Raw genomic sequence first — 16,404 nt, 5'->3', positions numbered from 1 at the left:
ATGTGATCGTATATACTTACTACTTGTACACACTCCACCACCAGAGTTGCTATAACCATTGCTGTCGAAATGTCCTAATTGGCACCTACACACAGTTCCTCCGACCTCACCGTCAATACATTGAGAAAAAGCGTCATCGCACACAATCGAACCACCGCATGCCTCACTTAGTTCTCCTTCTGCAAATAAAGCGACATTCCTCTTACATTCGCTAGCATTGATAGTATGTGTAACGATTTTCATTTCTTACAATCTTTGTAATTTTTTCCTTTTGGATTTCCATTTCTCATTATCAGGAATTAAAAACTAACCTTGAAAAGAACATACTTACTGGAGGTTAATGTAACGGTGTCGTCAGATTCGATTTCCTGTGCAACAGCACGACTTCCTCTTTCCACGGAAACAACAGAAAATACGTATGTTGTACCCTGTGTGAGCCCAGTTATATTTGCTGTCGTCACATCATTTCCTACAGTCAGGTTTCCATTGACCACAGAGCTGCCGTTCACCCTCCAAACAACGGTGTAATTGGAGACTTGTGAAGATTCCTGAGGAGGTGCCCAGTTAATAGTTACCTCGTCGGCCGTTACAGAAGAGAATGTTAGCGATGTCACCTTCAGATTATCCACTGTAAAACAAAATAAAAACACAATGAAAATTCAATTTGCAGACTTTTTGCAGAATGGATTGTGCCTCTAAGTAAATATCAATCATATTGCCAAGATTAGAATCAGTTGTATACATGACAACAGACAAATACTGGTCTTCCGATAACCAATGATTCCAAGTTAGAAAATGATATATTTCAGCATCGTCCCCCCCAATCGTAGATTTCGAACTGAATACGGCTTCTTTCAAAAAATACCAAAATCGGCAACTACATCTGAAATCCTTTCTACTAAGGTAACCATATTGAATTAAATATGTGATCGTATATACTTACTACTTGTACAAACTCCACCAGAGTTGCTATAACCATTGCTGTCGAAATGTCCTAATTGGCACCTACACACAGTTCCTCCGACCTCACCGTCAATACATTGAGAAAAAGCGTCATCGCACACAATCGAACCACCGCATGCCTCACTGAGTTCTCCTTCTGCAAATAAAGCGACATTCCTCTTACATTCGCTAGCATTGATAGTATGTGTAACGATTTTTATTTCTTACAATCTTTGTAATTTTTTCCTTTTGGATTTCCATTTCTCATTATCAGGAATTAAAAACTCACCTTGAAAAGAAGATACTTACTGGAGGTTAATGTAACGGTGTCGTCAGATTCGATTTCCTGTGCAACAGCACGACTTCCTCTTTCCACGGAAACAACAGAAAATACGTATGTTGTACCCTGTGTGAGCCCAGTTATATTTGCTGTCGTCACATCATTTCCTACAGTCAGGTTTCCATTGACCACAGAGCTGCCGTTCACCCTCCAAACAACGGTGTAATTGGAGACTTGTGAAGATTCCTGAGGAGGTGCCCAGTTAATAGTTACCTCGTCGGCCGTTACAGAAGAGAATGTTAGCGATGTCGCTTCCAAATTATCCACTGTAAAACACAAAACAAAAACACAATGAAAATTCAATTTGCAGACTTTTTACAGAATGGATTGTGCCTCTAAGTAAATATCAATCATATTGCCAAGATTAGAATCAGTTGTATACATGACAACAGACAAACACTGGTCTTCCGATAACCAATGATTCCAAGTTAGAAAATGATATATTTCAGCATCGTCCCCCCAATCGTAGATTTCGAACTGAATACGGCTTCTTTCAAAAAATACCAAAATCGGCAACTACATCTGAAATCCTTTCTACTAAGGTAACCATATTGAATTAAATATGTGATCGTATATACTTACTACTTGTACACACTCCACCAGAGTTGCTATAACCATTGCTGTCGAAATGTCCTAATTGGCACCTACACACAGTTCCTCCGACCTCACCGTCAATACATTGAGAAAAAGCGTCATCGCACACAATCGAACCACCGCATGCCTCACTTAGTTCTCCTTCTGCAAATAAAGCGACATTCCTCTTACATTCGCTAGCATTGATAGTATGTGTAACGATTTTTATTTCTTACAATCTTTGTAATTTTTTCCTTTTGGATTTCCATTTCTCATTATCAGGAATTAAAAACTCTCACCTTGAAAAGAAGATACTTACTGGAGGTTAATGTAACGGTGTCGTCAGATTCGATTTCCTGTGCAACAGCACGACTTCCTCTTTCCACGGAAACAACAGAAAATACGTATGTCGTACCCTGTGTGAGCCCAGTTATATTTGCTGTCGTCACATCATTTCCTACAGTCAGGTTTCCATTGACCACAGAGCTGCCGTTCACCCTCCAAACAACGGTGTAATTGGAGACTTGTGAAGATTCCTGAGGAGGTGCCCAGTTAATAGTTACCTCATCGGCCGTTACAGAAGAGAATGTTAGCGATGTCGCCTTCAGATTATCCACTGTAAAAAAAACAAAACAAAAACACAATGAAAATTCAATTTGCAGACTTTTTACAGAATGGATTGTGCCTCTAGGTAAATATCAATCATATTGCCAAGATTAGAGTCAGTTGTATACATGACAACAGACAAACACTGGTCTTCCGATAACCAATGATTCCAAGTTAGAAAATGATATATTTCAGCATCGTCCCCCCAATCGTAGATTTCGAACTGAATACGGCTTCTTTCAAAAAATACCAAAATCGGCAACTACATCTGAAATCCTTTCTACTAAGGTAACCATATTGAATTAAATATGTGATCGTATATACTTACTACTTGTACACACTCCACCAGAGTTGCTATAACCATTGCTGTCGAAATGTCCTAATTGGCACCTACACACAGTTCCTCCGACCTCACCGTCAATACATTGAGAAAAAGCGTCATCGCACACAATCGAACCACCGCATGCCTCACTGAGTTCTCCTTCTGCAAATAAAGCGACATTCCTCTTACATTCGCTAGCATTGATAGTATGTGTAACGATTTTTATTTCTTACAATCTTTGTAATTTTTTCCTTTTGGATTTCCATTTCTCATTATTAGGAATTAAAATCTCACCTTGAAAAGAAGATACTTACTGGAGGTTAATGTAACGGTGTCGTCAGATTCGATTTCCTGTGCAACAGCACGACTTCCTCTTTCCACGGAAACAACAGAAAATACGTATGTTGTACCCTGTGTGAGCCCAGTTATATTTGCTGTCGTCACATCATTTCCTACAGTCAGGTTTCCATTGACCACAGAGCTGCCGTTCACCCTCCAAACAACGGTGTAATTGGAGACTTGTGAAGATTCCTGAGGAGGTGCCCAGTTAATAGTTACCTCGTCGGCCGTTACAGAAGAGAATGTTAGCGATGTCGCTTTCAGATTATCCACTGTAAAACACAAAACAAAAACACAATGAAAATTCAATTTGCAGACTTTTTACAGAATGGATTGTGCCTCTAAGTAAATATCAATCATATTGCCAAGATTAGAATCAGTTGTATACATGACAATAGACAAATACTGGTCTTCCGATAACCAATGATTCCAAGTTAGAAAATGATATATTTCAGCATCGTCCCTCAATCGTAGATTTCGAACTGAATACGGCTTCTTTCAAAAAATACCAAAATCGGCAACTACATATGAAATCCTTTCTACTAAGGTAACCATATTGAATTAAATATGTGATCGTATATACTTACTACTTGTACACACTCCACCAGAGTTGCTATAACCATTGCTGTCGAAATGTCCTAATTGGCACCTACACACAGTTCCTCCGACCTCACCGTCAATACATTGAGAAAAAGCGTCATCGCACACAATCGAACCACCGCATGCCTCACTTAGTTCTCCTTCTGCAAATAAAGCGACATTCCTCTTACATTCGCTATCATTGATAGTATGTGTAACGATTTTCATTTCTTACAATCTTTGTAATTTTTTTCCTTTTGGATTTCCATTTATCATTATCAGGAATTAAAAACTCTCACCTTGAAAAGAAGATACTTACTGGAGGTTAATGTAACGGTGTCGTCAGATTCGATTTCCTGTGCAACAGCACGACTTCCTCTTTCCACGGAAACAACAGAAAATACGTATGTTGTACCCTGTGTGAGCCCAGTTATATTTGCTGTCGTCACATCATTTCCTACAGTCAGGTTTCCATTGACCACAGAGCTGCCGTTCACCCTCCAAACAACGGTGTAATTGGAGACTTGTGAAGATTCCTGAGGAGGTGCCCAGTTAATAGTTACCTCGTCGGCCGTTACAGAAGAGAATGTTAGCGATGTCACCTTCAGATTATCCACTGTAAAACAAAATAAAAACACAATGAAAATTCAATTTGCAGACTTTTTGCAGAATGGATTGTGCCTCTAAGTAAATATCAATCATATTGCCAAGATTAGAATCAGTTGTATACATGACAACAGACAAATACTGGTCTTCCGATAACCAATGATTCCAAGTTAGAAAATGATATATTTCAGCATCGTCCCACAATCGTAGATTTCGAACTGAATACGGCTTCTTTCAAAAAATACCAAAATCGGCAACTACATATGAAATCCTTTCTACTAAGGTAACCATATTGAATTAAATATGTGATCGTATATACTTACTACTTGTACACACTCCACCAGAGTTGCTATAACCATTGCTGTCGAAATGTCCTAATTGGCACCTACACACAGTTCCTCCGACCTCACCGTCAATACATTGAGAAAAAGCGTCATCGCACACAATCGAACCACCGCATGCCTCACTGAGTTCTCCTTCTGCAAATAAAGCGACATTCCTCTTACATTCCCTAGCATTGATAGTATGTGTAACGATTTTTATTTCTTACAATCTTTGTAATTTTTTCCTTTTGGATTTCCATTTCTCATTATCAGGAATTAAAAACTCACCTTGAAAAGAAGATACTTACTGGAGGTTAATGTAACGGTGTCGTCAGATTCGATTTCCTGTGCAACAGCACGACTTCCTCTTTCCACGGAAACAACAGAAAATACGTATGTTGTACCCTGTGTGAGCCCAGTTATATTTGCTGTCGTCACATCATTTCCTACAGTCAGGTTTCCATTGACCACAGAGCTGCCGTTCACCCTCCAAACAACGGTGTAATTGGAGACTTGTGAAGATTCCTGAGGAGGTGCCCAGTTAATAGTTACCTCGTCGGCCGTTACAGAAGAGAATGTTAGCGATGTCGCTTCCAAATTATCCACTGTAAAACACAAAACAAAAACACAATGAAAATTCAATTTGCAGACTTTTTACAGAATGGATTGTGCCTCTAAGTAAATATCAATCATATTGCCAAGATTAGAATCAGTTGTATACATGACAACAGACAAACACTGGTCTTCCGATAACCAATGATTCCAAGTTAGAAAATGATATATTTCAGCATCGTCCCCCCAATCGTAGATTTCGAACTGAATACGGCTTCTTTCAAAAAATACCAAAATCGGCAACTACATCTGAAATCCTTTCTACTAAGGTAACCATATTGAATTAAATATGTGATCGTATATACTTACTACTTGTACACACTCCACCAGAGTTGCTATAACCATTGCTGTCGAAATGTCCTAATTGGCACCTACACACAGTTCCTCCGACCTCACCGTCAATACATTGAGAAAAAGCGTCATCGCACACAATCGAACCACCGCATGCCTCACTGAGTTCTCCTTCTGCAAATAAAGCGACATTCCTCTTACATTCCCTAGCATTGATAGTATGTGTAACGATTTTTATTTCTTACAATCTTTGTAATTTTTCCCTTTTGGATTTCCATTTCTCATTATCAGGAATTAAAAACTCACCTTGAAAAGAAGATACTTACTGGAGGTTAATGTAACGGTGTCGTCAGATTCGATTTCCTGTGCAACAGCACGACTTCCTCTTTCCACGGAAACAACAGAAAATACGTATGTTGTACCCTGTGTGAGCCCAGTTATATTTGCTGTCGTCACATCATTTCCTACAGTCAGGTTTCCATTGACCACAGAGCTGCCGTTCACCCTCCAAACAATGGTGTAATTGGAGACTTGTGAAGATTCCTGAGGAGGTGCCCAGTTAATAGTTACCTCGTCGGCCGTTACAGAAGAGAATGTTAGCGATGTCGCCTTCAGATTATCCACTGTAAAAACCGAAACGAAAAGAAATCATTCATACACCGGTCTTTCGATAACCAATGAATTCTAAGTTTGAAAAGTAAGCACCATCGCCCCAATTGTTGGTTTCAAACCGAACAAGGCTCGTTCAAGAAAGACACAAATCTGCAACTACATCTGAAATCAAGGGACAAACGCAAAATTTATTCACAGGGTCGGGCACTTAAAGCTAACAATGCAAGTTAAAAAGCATGTATTTGAAATTAATTGCTGTGCGTGTTGTTAAATGTTGAAGGAGTCTTCAACGAGATAACCTAGCGAGACAGAACTATAAACGAAATACTGCATGAAGTGTAAGATGTTCCATGCTGAAGAACGTTGCATCATCATCATTAAAATCGAAAAATGTAAAACGTACTGCTTATACATATTCCACCGGCGTAGTTGTACCCATTGCTGTCAAAATAACCGACTTGACATCTACACACGGTTCCTCCGGCAATTACCAGTCATACATTCAGACATGACGTCATCACACAAGATGGAACCACCACACGTAGACGATAGCTCTGCTTCTGTAAATACAAGCGAACTTCGTGTTATGATACAATACTATTTCTCAATATTGTAACAACATGGAAAACGAGTTATAAACAACATGAATATGGTCATTCAAAATCACAATTAGAAATGTTTTTATTAATTTAAATGTCATACATATTGCATCTGAATATATTGCACATGCTGATACAATAAGAAAGTGTTTTTATTGATAAAGCATCTTCAACTTCATTCATAATAGACGAAATTTCATGGTTCAATGGTGTATTATTAGTCATGTTTTAGAGATGTTCTAATTCCATTTCCTTGTTACTCTGAAATATAATGTCTGTTTTACAAGCCTCATACGTACTTATTGTTACTGTGACGTTGTCGTCAGATTCGATTTCCTGGTAGTAGCGCGACTTCCGCTTTCCTCCGACAACACAGAAAACACGTATGTTGTACCCTGATTCAGTCCCGTGATATTAGCTGTCGAAACGGCATTTGCCACTGTCAGGTTGCCGTCAATTACAGAGCTGCCGTTCAATCTCCAGATAACATTGTAACTTGAAACTTGTGACGAATCTGATGAAGGTATCCAGTGGATAGTTACACTACTAGACGTCACATCTGATGACGTCACAGCTGTTGTCTTCAAATCATTAACTGTGAAAGACAATAAGTAATTTAACTGAATATTGGACATTCAAACGATTTGCATGCACGGTTACTGTCTATTTGTTGTATCACATAATGTTTTTGATATAAATAGTCTACAACTGATTTTATCTCAAGCGGACATTTCGTGTTGACTATATCGCAAAATTTATAATACCCTTCGTTATAAAGATCGCTATTTTTGATCTTGTTGAATACTCATTGTAATATAAATGAATTAAAATTATCAAGGTTATAATTGGTGAGTAGAATTTGCTTATCGTTCCTTTATCAGTGCTAATATGATAAAAGGTTGGCATTACAGATATTTCGTGCCTGCGTGTTTTGGAGAGGTATGGTATAATTTTCTCGTGTCGCCTTGTGAATTGGATATTTGTCTATTTCATAGAAATATCTGATATTTTCATAATATCTAAGACACTTAACATCATACAACAATCGATCACATTACTTTACTGAAGATGGACAATTTTGTCATCACACTCCCTTTCGTCCCAATGCTAAATGTGAACAAACACTACAAGTTTATTATCTATGATGTATCCCAGACAATGGACAAAACCTTATTTACAGGGTCGGGCTCTTTATGACTAATAAGATACGTTGTAAAACGAGAAGTAAGCATAGAAACAATTAATTGGAAAGAAGAGAATATTTTATATCTTTAGATTAGCTACATCCGCTAACTTTTGTCGAATTACTGTGACATTCATTTTAGGTTTTGTCCGTCGACGAGGAATAATTTTAAATGTTATATGTTGACGTTTTAGATTGCGTTGATATATTGCGTAAGACGTTTCGTTCCGCAGCCGCATTTTCAGAAAAATACTATTTCAGGAGTCTTCAACAACATAACCTAGCGAGACAAACTATAAACGAACTGCTGCATGAAGTGACTGATGTTACATGCTGAAAAACTGTGCAATCATCATTGAAATCTAATGAGAAAAATGTAAAACGTACTGCTTGTACATATTCCACCGGCGAAGTTGTACCCATTGCTGTCAAAATAACCGACTTGACATCTACACACGGTTCCTCCGGCATTACCAGTTATACATTCAGACATGGCGTCATCACACCAGATGGACCCATCACACATAGACGATAGCTCTGCTTCTGTAAATACAAGCGAACTTCGTGTTATGATACAATACTATTTTTCAATATTGTAACAACATAGAAAACAAGTTATAAACAACATGAATATGGTCATTCAAAATCACAATTAGAAATATTTTTATTAATTTAAATGTCATACATATTGCATCTGAATATATTGCACATGCTGATACAAAAAAAAGGTTTTTATTGATAAAGCATCTTCAACGTCATTTATAATAGACGAAATCTCATGGTTCAATGGTGTATTATTAGTCATGTTTTAGAGATGTACTAATGCCATTCCCCTTGTTACCCCGAAATATAATGTCTGTTTTACAAGCCTCATACGTACTTATTGTAACTGTGACGTTGTCGTCAGATTCGATTTCCTGGGTAGTAGCGCGACTTCCGCTTTCCTCCGACAACACAGAAAACACGTATGTTGTACCCTGATTCAGTCCCGTGATATTAGCTGTCGAAACGGCATTTGCCACTGTCAGGTTGCCGTCAATTACAGAGCTGCCGTTCAATCTCCAGATAACATTGTAACTTGAAACTTGTGACGAATCTGATGGAGGTATCCAGTGGATAGTTACACTACTAGACGTCACATCTGATGACGTCACAGCTGTTGTCTTCAAATCATTTACTGTGAAAGACAATACGTAATTTAACTGAATATTGGATATACAAACGTTTTGCATGCACGGTTACTGTCTATTTGTTGTATCACATAATGTTTTAATATAAATAGTCTACAACTGATTTTATTTCAATCGGACATTTTGTGTTGACTATATCGCAAAAATAATAATACCCTTTGTTTTAAATATCGCTATTTTTCATCTTGTTGAATACTTATTGTAATATTAATGAATTAGCACTACCAAGGTTACCATTGGTAAGTAGAATTTGTTTATAGTTCTTTTATTAGTGCTAATATTATAAAAGGTTGGCATTACAGATAGTTCGTGCCTGTGTGTCTTAGAGAGGTATGGTATAATTTTTTCGTGTCGCCTTGTGAATTGGATATTTGTCTTTTTCATAGAGATATCTGATATTTTCATAGTATCTAAGACATTTTACATCATACAACAATCGATCACATTACTTTACTGAAGACGAACAAATTTGTCATCACACTCCCTTTCGTCCCAATGCTGAGTGCGAACAGACACTACAAGTTTATAATCTATGATGTATCCCAGACATGGACAAAACGCAAAACTTTATTTAGAGGGTCGGGCTCTTAATGACTAATAAGATACGTTGTAAAACGAGAAGTTAGCATAGAAACAATTAATTGAAAAGAAGAGAATATTTTATATCTTTAGATTAGCTACATCCGATAACATTTGTCGAATTACTGTGACATTCATTTTAGGTTTTGTCCGTCGACGAGAAAAAAATTAAATGTTATATGTTGATGTTTTAGATTGCGTTGATCAATTGTGTAGGACGTTTTGTTCGCAGCCACATTTTCAGAAAAACACTATTCCAGGAGTCTTCAACAAGATAACCTATCGAGACAAACTATAAACGAACTGCTGCATGAAGTGACAGATGTTACATGCCGAAAAACTTTGCAATCATCATTAAAATCTAATGAGAAAAATGTAAAACGTACTGCTTGTACATATTCCACCGCCGTAGGTGTACCCATTGCTGTCAAAATAACCGACTTGACATCTACACACGGTTCCTCCGGCATTACCAGTTATACATTCAGACATGGCGTCATCACACCATATGGACCCACCACACGTAGACGATAGCTCTGCTTCTGTAAATACAAGCGAACTTCGTGTTATGATACAATACTATTTCTCAATATTGTAACAACATGGAAAACGAATTATAAACAACATGAATATGGTCATTCAAAATCACAATTAGAAATGTTTTTATTAATTTAAATGTCATACATATTGCATTTGAATATATTGAACACGCTGATACAAAAAGAAAGTTTTTATTAATAAATCATCTTCAACTTCATTCATAATAGACGGAATATCATGGTTCAATGGTGTATTATTAGTCATGTTTTAGAGATGTACTAATGCCATTCCCTTGTTACCCCGAAATATAATGTCTGTTTTACAAGCCTCATACGTACTTATTGTAACTGTGACGTTGTCGTCAGATTCGATTTCCTGGGTAGTAGCGCGACTTCCGCTTTCCTCCGACAACACAGAAAACACGTATGTTGTACCCTGATTCAGTCCCGTGATATTAGCTGTCGAAACGGCATTTGCCACTGTCAGGTTGCCGTCAATAACAGAGCTGCCGTTCAATCTCCAGATAACATTGTAACTTGAAACTTGTGACGAATCTGATGGAGGTATCCAGTTGATAGTTACACTACTAGACGTCACATCTGATGACGTCACAGCTGTTGTCTTCAAATCATTTACTGTGAAAGACAATACGTAATTTAACTGAATATTGGATACACAAACGTTTTGCATGCACGGTTACTGTCTATTTGTTGTATCACATAATGTTTTTGATATAAATAGTCTACAACTGATTTTATCTCAAGCGGACATTTTGTGTTGACTATATCGCAAAATTTATAATACCCTTCGTTATAAAGATCGCTATTTTTGATCTTGTTGAATACTCATTGTAATATAAATGAATTAAAATTATCAAGGTTATAATTGGTGAGTAGAATTTGCTTATCGTTCCTTTATCAGTGCTAATATGATAAAAGGTTGGCATTACAGATATTTCGTGCTTGCGTGTTTTGGAAAGGTATGGTATAATTTTCTCGTATCGCCTTGTGAATTGGATATTTGTTTATTTCAGAGATATCTGATATTTTCATAGTATCTAAGACATTCATCATTACACACTAATCAATCACATTACTTTACTGAAGACGGACAATTTTGTCATCACACTCCCTTTCGTCCCAATGCTAAATGTGAACAAACACTACAAGTTTATTATCTATGATGTATCCCAGACAATGGACAAAACCTTATTTACAGGGTCGGGCTCTTTATGACTAATAAGATACGTTGTAAAACGAGAAGTAAGCATAGAAACAATTAATTGGAAAGAAGATAATATTTTATATCTTTAGATTAGCTACATCCGCTAACTTTTGTCGAATTACTGTGACATTCATTTTAGGATTTGTCCGTCGACGAGAAATAAATTCAAATGTTATATGTTGACGTTTTAGATTGCGTTAATATATTGCGTAGGACGTTTCGTTTGCAGCCGCATTTTCAGAAAAATACTATTCTAGGAGTCTTCAACAAGACAACCTATCGAGACAAACTATAAACGAACTGCTGCATGAAGTGACAGATGTTACATGCTGAAAAACTTTGCAATTATCATTAAAATCTAATGAGAAAAATGTAAAACGTACTGCTTGTACATATTCCACCGGCGAAGTTGTACCCATTGCTGTCAAAATAACCGACTTGACATCTACACACGGTTCCTCCGGCATTACCAGTTATACATTCAGACATGGCGTCATCACACCAGATGGACCCACCACACGTAGACGATAGCTCTGCTTCTGTAAATACAAGCGAACTTCGTGTTATGATACAATACTATTTCTCAATATTGTAACAACATAGAAAACAAGTTATAAACAACATGAATATGGTCATTCAAAATCACAATTAGAAATGTTTTATTAATTTAAATGTCATACATATTGCATCTGAATATATTGCACATGCTGATACAAAAAGAAAGTTTTTATTGATAAAGCATCTTCAACGTCATTCATAATAGACGAAATCTCATGGTTCAATGGTGTATTATTAGTCATGTTTTAGAGATGTTCTAATGCCATTCCCTTGTTACCCCGAAATATAATGTCTGTTTTACAAGCCTCATACGTACTTATTGTAACTGTGACGTTGTCGTCAGATTCGATTTCCTGGGTAGTAGCGCGACTTCCGCTTTCCTCCGACAACACAGAAAACACGTATGTTGTACCCTGATTCAGTCCCGTGATATTAGCTGTCGAAACGGCATTTGCCACTGTCAGGTTGCCGTCAATTACAGAGCTGCCGTTCAATCTCCAGATAACATTGTAACTTGAAACTTGTGACGAATCTGATGGAGGTATCCAGTGGATAGTTACACTACTAGACGTCACATCTGATGACGTCACAGCTGTTGTCTTCAAATCATTAACTGTGAAAAACAATAAGTAATTTAACTGAATATTGGACATTCAAACGTTTTGCATGCACGGTTACTGTCTATTTGTTGTATCACATAATGTTTTAATATAAATAGTCTACAACTGATTTTATCTCAAGCGGACATTTTGTGTTGACTATATCGCAAAATTACACTTCGTTATAAAGATCGCTATTTTTTATCTTGTTGAATACTCATTGTAATATAAATGAATTGGCATTACCAAGGTTACCATTGGTATGTAGAATTTGCTTATCGTTCTTTTATCAGTGCAAATATTATAAAAGGTTAACATTACAGATATTTCGTGCCTGCGTGTTTTGGAGAGGTATGGTATAATTTTCTCGTGTCGCCTTGTGAATTGGATATTTGTCTATTTCATAGAAATATCTGATATTTTCATAATATCTAAGACATTTAACATCATACAACAATCGATCACATTACTTTACTGAAGATGGACAATTTTGTCATCACACTCCCTTTCGTCCCAATGGTGAGTGCGAACAGACACTACAAGTTTATAATCTATGATATATCCCAGACAATGGACAAAACGCACAACCTTATTTACAGAGTCGGGCTCTTAATGACTAATAAGATACGTTGTAAAACGAGAAGTTAGCATAGAAACAATTAATTGGAAAGAAAAGAATATTTCATATCTTTAAGTTAGTTACATCCGCTAACTTTTGTCGAATTACTGTGACATTCATTTTAGGTTTTGTCCGTCGACGAGAAATAAATCCAAATGTTATATGTTGACGTTTTAGATTGCGTTAATGTATTGCGTAGGACGTTTCGTTTGCAGCCGCATTTTCAGAAAAATACTATTTCAGGAGTCTTCAACAACATAACCTAGCGAGACAAACTATAAACGAACTGCTGCATGAAGTGACAGATGTTACATGCTGAAAAACTTTGCAATCATCATTAAAATCTAATGAGAAAAATGTAAAACGTACTGCTTGTACATATTCCACCGGCGAAGTTGTACCCATTGCTGTCAAAATAACCGACTTGACATCTACACACGGTTCCTCCGGCATTACCAGTTATACATTCAGACATGGCGTCATCACACCAGATGGACCCACCACACGTAGACGATAGCTCTGCTTCTGTAAATACAAGCGAACTTCGTGTTATGATACAATACTATTTCTCAATATTGTAACAACATAGAAAACAAGTTATAAACAACATGAATATGGTCATTCAAAATCACAATTAGAAATGTAATTATTAATTTAAATGTCATACATATTGCATTTGAATATATTGCACATGCTGATACAAAAAAAAGGTTTTTATTGATAAAGCATCTTCAACGTCATTTATAATAGACGAAATCTCATGGTTCAATGGTGTATTATTAGTCATGTTTTAGAGATGTACTAATGCCATTCCCTTGTTACCCCGAAATATAATGTCTGTTTTACAAGCCTCATACGTACTTATTGTAACTGTGACGTTGTCGTCAGATTCGATTTCCTGGGTAGTAGCGCGACTTCCGCTTTCCTCCGACAACACAGAAAACACGTATGTTGTACCCTGATTCAGTCCCGTGATATTAGCTGTCGAAACGGCATTTGCCACTGTCAGGTTGCCGTCAATTACAGAGCTGCCGTTCAATCTCCAGATAACATTGTAACTTGAAACTTGTGACGAATCTGATGGAGGTATCCAGTGGATAGTTACACTACTAGACGTCACATCTGATGACGTCACAGCTGTTGTCTTCAAATCATTTACTGTGAAAGACAATACGTAATTTAACTGAATATTGGATATACAAACGTTTTGCATGCACGGTTACTGTCTATTTGTTGTATCACATAATGTTTTAATATAAATAGTCTACAACTGATTTTATTTCAATCGGACATTTTGTGTTGACTATATCGCAAAAATAATAATACCCTTTGTTTTAAATATCGCTATTTTTCATCTTGTTGAATACTTATTGTAATATTAATGAATTAGCACTACCAAGGTTACCATTGGTAAGTAGAATTTGTTTATAGTTCTTTTATTAGTGCTAATATTATAAAAGGTTAACATTACAGATATTTCGTGCCTGCGTGTTTTGGAGAGGTATGGTATAATTTTCTCGTGTCGCCTTGTTAATTGGATATTTGTCTTTTTCATAGAGATATCTGATATTTTCATAGTATCTAAGACATTTTACATCATACAACAATCGATCACATTACTTTACTGAAGACGAACAAATTTGTCATCACACTCCCTTTCGTCCCAATGCTGAGTGCGAACAGACACTACAAGTTTATAATCTATGATGTATCCCAGACATGGACAAAACGCAAAACTTTATTTAGAGGGTCGGGCTCTTAATGACTAATAAGATACGTTGTAAAACGAGAAGTTAGCATAGAAACAATTAATTGAAAAGAAGAGAATATTTTATATCTTTAGATTAGCTACATCCGCTAACTTTTGTCGAATTACTGTGACATTCATTTTAGGTTTTGTCCGTCGACGAGAAAAAAATTAAATGTTATATGTTGATGTTTTAGATTGCGTTGATCAATTGTGTAGGACGTTTTGTTCGCAGCCACATTTTCAGAAAAACACTATTCCAGGAGTCTTCAACAAGATAACCTATCGAGACAAACTATAAACGAACTGCTGCATGAAGTGACAGATGTTACATGCTGAAAAACTTTGCAATTATCATTAAAATCTAATGAGAAAAATGTAAAACGTACTGCTTGTACATATTCCACCGGCGAAGTTGTACCCATTGCTGTCAAAATAACCGACTTGACATCTACACACGGTTCCTCCGGCATTACCAGTTATACATTCAGACATGGCGTCATCACACCAGATGGACCCACCACACGTAGACGATAGCTCTGCTTCTGTAAATACAAGCGAACTTCGTGTTATGATACAATACTATTTCTCAATATTGTAACAATATAGAAAACAAGTTATAAACAACATGAATATGGTCATTCAAAATCACAATTAGAAATGTTTTATCAATTTAAATGTCATACATATTGCATCGGAATATATTGCACATGCTGATACAAAAAGAAAGTTTTTATTGATAAAGCATCTTCAACGTCATTCATAATAGACGAAATCTCATGGTTCAATGGTGTATTATTAGTCATGTTTTAGAGATGTTCTAATGCCATTCCCTTGTTACCCCGAAATATAATGTCTGTTTTACAAGCCTCATACGTACTTATTGTAACTGTGACGTTGTCGTCAGATTCGATTTCCTGGGTAGTAGCGCGACTTCCGCTTTCCTCCGACAACACAGAAAACACGTATGTTGTACCCTGATTCAGTCCCGTGATATTAGCTGTCGAAACGGCATTTGCCACTGTCAGGTTGCCGTCAATTACAGAGCTGCCGTTCAATCTCCAGATAACATTGTAACTAGAAACTTGTGACGAATCTGATGGAGGTATCCAGTGGATAGTTACACTACTAGACGTCACATCTGATGACGTCACAGCTGTTGTCTTCAAATCATTAACTGTGAAAAACAATAAGTAATTTAACTGAATATTGGACATTCAAACGTTTTGCATGCACGGTTACTGTCTATTTGTTGTATCATATAATGTTTTAATATAAATAGTCTACAACTGATTTTATTTCAAGCGGACATTTTGTGTTGACTATATCGCAAAAATAATAATACCTTTCGTTTTAAATATCGCTATTTTTCATCTTGTTGAATACTCATTGTAATATAAATGAATTAGCATTACCAAGGT

General features: G+C 36.6%; 1 protein-coding gene across 1 annotated transcript in view; it reads right to left on the bottom strand.

Moving 5' to 3' along the window:
* Positions 1 to 16,404, bottom strand: part of LOC138305548 (trimeric autotransporter adhesin AtaA-like) — a 50,270-nt gene that overhangs the window by 14,701 nt on the left and 19,165 nt on the right. Inside the window, 28 exon segments of the mRNA XM_069245866.1 lie at positions 21 to 179; positions 332 to 628; positions 944 to 1,099; positions 1,252 to 1,548; positions 1,865 to 2,020; positions 2,175 to 2,471; positions 2,790 to 2,945; positions 3,098 to 3,394; positions 3,710 to 3,865; positions 4,021 to 4,317; positions 4,631 to 4,786; positions 4,939 to 5,235; positions 5,552 to 5,707; positions 5,860 to 6,156; positions 6,549 to 6,630; positions 6,632 to 6,705; positions 7,044 to 7,085; positions 7,088 to 7,339; positions 8,315 to 8,470; positions 8,808 to 9,104; positions 10,083 to 10,238; positions 10,575 to 10,871; positions 11,844 to 11,999; positions 12,335 to 12,631; positions 13,606 to 13,761; positions 14,098 to 14,394; positions 15,373 to 15,528; positions 15,864 to 16,160. Of these exon segments, the coding sequence (XP_069101967.1) occupies positions 21 to 179; positions 332 to 628; positions 944 to 1,099; positions 1,252 to 1,548; positions 1,865 to 2,020; positions 2,175 to 2,471; positions 2,790 to 2,945; positions 3,098 to 3,394; positions 3,710 to 3,865; positions 4,021 to 4,317; positions 4,631 to 4,786; positions 4,939 to 5,235; positions 5,552 to 5,707; positions 5,860 to 6,156; positions 6,549 to 6,630; positions 6,632 to 6,705; positions 7,044 to 7,085; positions 7,088 to 7,339; positions 8,315 to 8,470; positions 8,808 to 9,104; positions 10,083 to 10,238; positions 10,575 to 10,871; positions 11,844 to 11,999; positions 12,335 to 12,631; positions 13,606 to 13,761; positions 14,098 to 14,394; positions 15,373 to 15,528; positions 15,864 to 16,160 (5,889 nt within the window).

The sequence above is a fragment of the Argopecten irradians genome, chromosome 1 (assembly GCF_041381155.1).
Source record: "Argopecten irradians isolate NY chromosome 1, Ai_NY, whole genome shotgun sequence".
Classification (NCBI taxonomy): Eukaryota; Metazoa; Mollusca; class Bivalvia; order Pectinida; family Pectinidae; genus Argopecten; species Argopecten irradians.
This window is presented reverse-complemented; position numbering and strand designations above follow the sequence as displayed.